At 35.5% G+C, this 2,616-nt stretch overlaps 1 protein-coding gene across 1 annotated transcript; it reads right to left on the reverse strand.

Annotated features, from left to right (window-relative positions):
* Positions 1-209: 209 nt before the first annotated feature.
* On the reverse strand, positions 210-2,154 carry LOC104897694 (uncharacterized). Its single transcript, XM_010684634.1, has 3 exons — positions 2,091-2,154; positions 572-1,985; positions 210-528 (listed from the first exon to the last, which is right to left on the reverse strand). The coding sequence occupies exons 1-3, from the start codon at positions 2,152-2,154 to the stop codon at positions 210-212; spliced, it is 1,797 nt and encodes a 598-aa protein (XP_010682936.1).
* Between the last annotated feature and the right edge of the window lie 462 nt (positions 2,155-2,616).

Consider the following 2,616-nt stretch of genomic DNA (forward strand, 5'->3'; position numbering starts at 1 on the left):
TATGGAAACATTGTGCTGATCAAGTGATCAGAACGTGTGTACCTGAAACTGAATTTCTTTCTATACTAACCTTATGTCACTCTTATGCTTGTGGCGGGCATTTCAGACCCAAGCGGACAGCTCGCAAGGTTTTGGAAAGCGGCTTCTACTGGCTATTCTTATTTAAAGATGCATATGAGAATTGCAAAGTTTGTAAAAGGACAGGTACATTAGGTCCTAGAAATGAAATCCAGACTATTCCTACTTTCATTCTTAGTTTGAGCTACACTAGTAGCAGTCTTATTAGGCAACACACAAGCCATATCCTCAATTTTATCACCATTATGTACATCATTGACCACTGTATTACAGACAGCAGTGTCAATACCTGTCACCTGTCTTTGTGTAAGCTTCACACTCTTGTGTCTATCAAAGTAATATAAACCATGTTTTCTTGTACCAGCACCAAGAAGAACTGATTTATTGAGGTCCCGGAAATAACAACCAGTACTTGCAAATTGCACTGAAATATGATTCTGTTCAGTCGGTCTACCAATGGACAACAAGATTGTGTTTAAACTCCTTAACTAACATAACATCTTTCAATACCAACTTATCACTCAAATTCACATCACCAATATGCTCCACAATCTTCCAGGTTCCATCGGGTAAACCCACTTTCACAGGAATATTAAGCTTTCTTGTATTAATTAACAAACTCTCATTATATATCATATGATCACACGCACTAGAATCTACTATCCATAAGCATTCTTCACTGAATTTATTCATATGACAATTAAGGGAATATGACACAATATTTGCAAAGTTGGGAAGAGAGTAACTGCTGTTTTTAACATAACCACCGGATTGTGATTGTTTGCCCTTCATTCCTCTCATAACTTCTTGACATATTGCATTTAACATATTTGTATTCAGACTAGTTTCTCCAGTTGAATCATCAAGAGGATCATTAGCATAATACTTCTCTTCAGTGTGAACATTAGCCACCGGTTTACTTTTACCTCCAACAGCAACGTTATTACCTTCCTTTGCAGCTTTGATGGCATTATACCACTCAGGATAACCAATGATCTTGAAACATTGATCAATGGTATGTCCCTTGCCTTTACAATGAGCACGTTGTTTATTCATCTTGTCCTTTTTCTCATCTCTCCAGTCTCTTCTGCCTTGAGTGTACACATTATTTCTTGAATTATTTCTGTAAACTTGTGCTGCTAAGGCATTGATTTCAATAGCAACACCACTAACTTCCTTCTGTTTTTCAATTTGCTGTGCAATTGAAAACACTCTATTGATGCTAGGTAATGGATCCATAGATAATACATTTGTAACTTTATTATCAAATCCACTGTTTAATCTAAGCAAGAAATTCATCATCTTATCCTCATCTTCAAATTCAGAAACCTTCTTAAGAAAATCACAACTACAATTCTTCAAAGCACCACAAGTACAAGAAGGAAAAACTCGTAGACATTGCATCTCATCCCATAGTTTCTTTAATTTTCCATAATATGACACTATAGTCATATTTTCTTGTCTTAAGTTGTCAATTTCCTTTTTTAATTGATAAACTAATGGTCCATTAGTTTGTCCAAATCTTTCATTTAATTCTCGCCCTAAATCTACAGCGGATTCAATATATCCAAAATCATCAGCCAATTCTGAGCTCATAGAACTCAAGATCCAACTTACTACCATAAAATCTACATGTTTCCACTTCTGATAATCCTTGCTTACCACATCAGGTTTCACAATTTCACCATTAATAAAACCTTCTTTATTCTTGGCGATCAAACCACGTTTACCATTTCTACTCCATCTAACAAAGTTTGTTCCAGAAAATACCGTAGAAACCAGATATGCGGTATGATTATCAGATGTTGCAATGAAATAAGGATCAGATATACCTCCAGTATTTGATTGCTGATTTTTGCTCAGACTACCTCCATTAGTTCCAGATTCTTTAGATATTTTCAAGATATCTGAAGATCTCAATATGTTTTGTTTCAATTGTAAGAAATTTTGCAAATGTTGCAAGAAATTTCACAATCGTTGCACAATTTGTAAGATTACAAGAAATATCTTACAAATAGAATCAAGAAAACTAGAAAAAAACTCAATCTCAGAATGAGATTCCAGCTCTAATACCATATAGAAATTAGATTGAAGTAAAGAGAGAGTAGAGAAATGAGAGAAGAAAAGTTTAAAGAGAAGAACTAGCAATGTTTATATCTCAGTTTATGATCTTACAAGGATGTAATAAAGCTGAGTTAACAGCTTATATAGGAGAAGGTAAACAAGTTGTTATAACAAACTTAACAACTTGTAACTAGCTTATAAATAAAATAATATTAAACTCCTATAAGAAGACCACAATAGCAGCAACAATAGCTCCGCGACGAATGTCTTTCATCGGCGAGCAACAACACCGGCCGCAAACAACTAGAAAGCGACGAGAGAGAGAATTGCTCGAGGAAGGAGAGAGAAAGCTCCGACGGGAGAAGCGGCAAAGATAATAAACAACAGCAACGACAAAACAATGACAGCAGCGTGGTGGCTTGCGAGAAGCACCACACTCACAACAGCGAATAGAAAAAAATGAAATGAAGGAGC

This window comes from Beta vulgaris, chromosome 1 (genome assembly GCF_026745355.1).
Source record: "Beta vulgaris subsp. vulgaris cultivar EL10 chromosome 1, EL10.2, whole genome shotgun sequence".
Lineage (NCBI taxonomy): Eukaryota > Viridiplantae > Streptophyta > Magnoliopsida > Caryophyllales > Amaranthaceae > Beta > Beta vulgaris.

What these genes read in the sequence shown, in the direction of transcription:
- LOC104897694 (XM_010684634.1), bottom strand. Translation starts at nt 2,154, where the DNA reads ATGGTATTAGAGCTGGAATCTCATTCTGAGATTGAGTTTTTTTCTAGT. An exon ending in TAGTTTTCTTGATTCTATTT is followed by an intron (nt 1,986 to 2,090) that starts GTAAGATATTTC and finishes TGAGATCTTCAG; the next exon opens with ATATCTTGAAAATATCTAAA. An exon ending in TTGGTATTGAAAGATGTTAT is followed by an intron (nt 529 to 571) that starts GTTAGTTAAGGA and finishes GTCCATTGGTAG; the next exon opens with ACCGACTGAACAGAATCATA.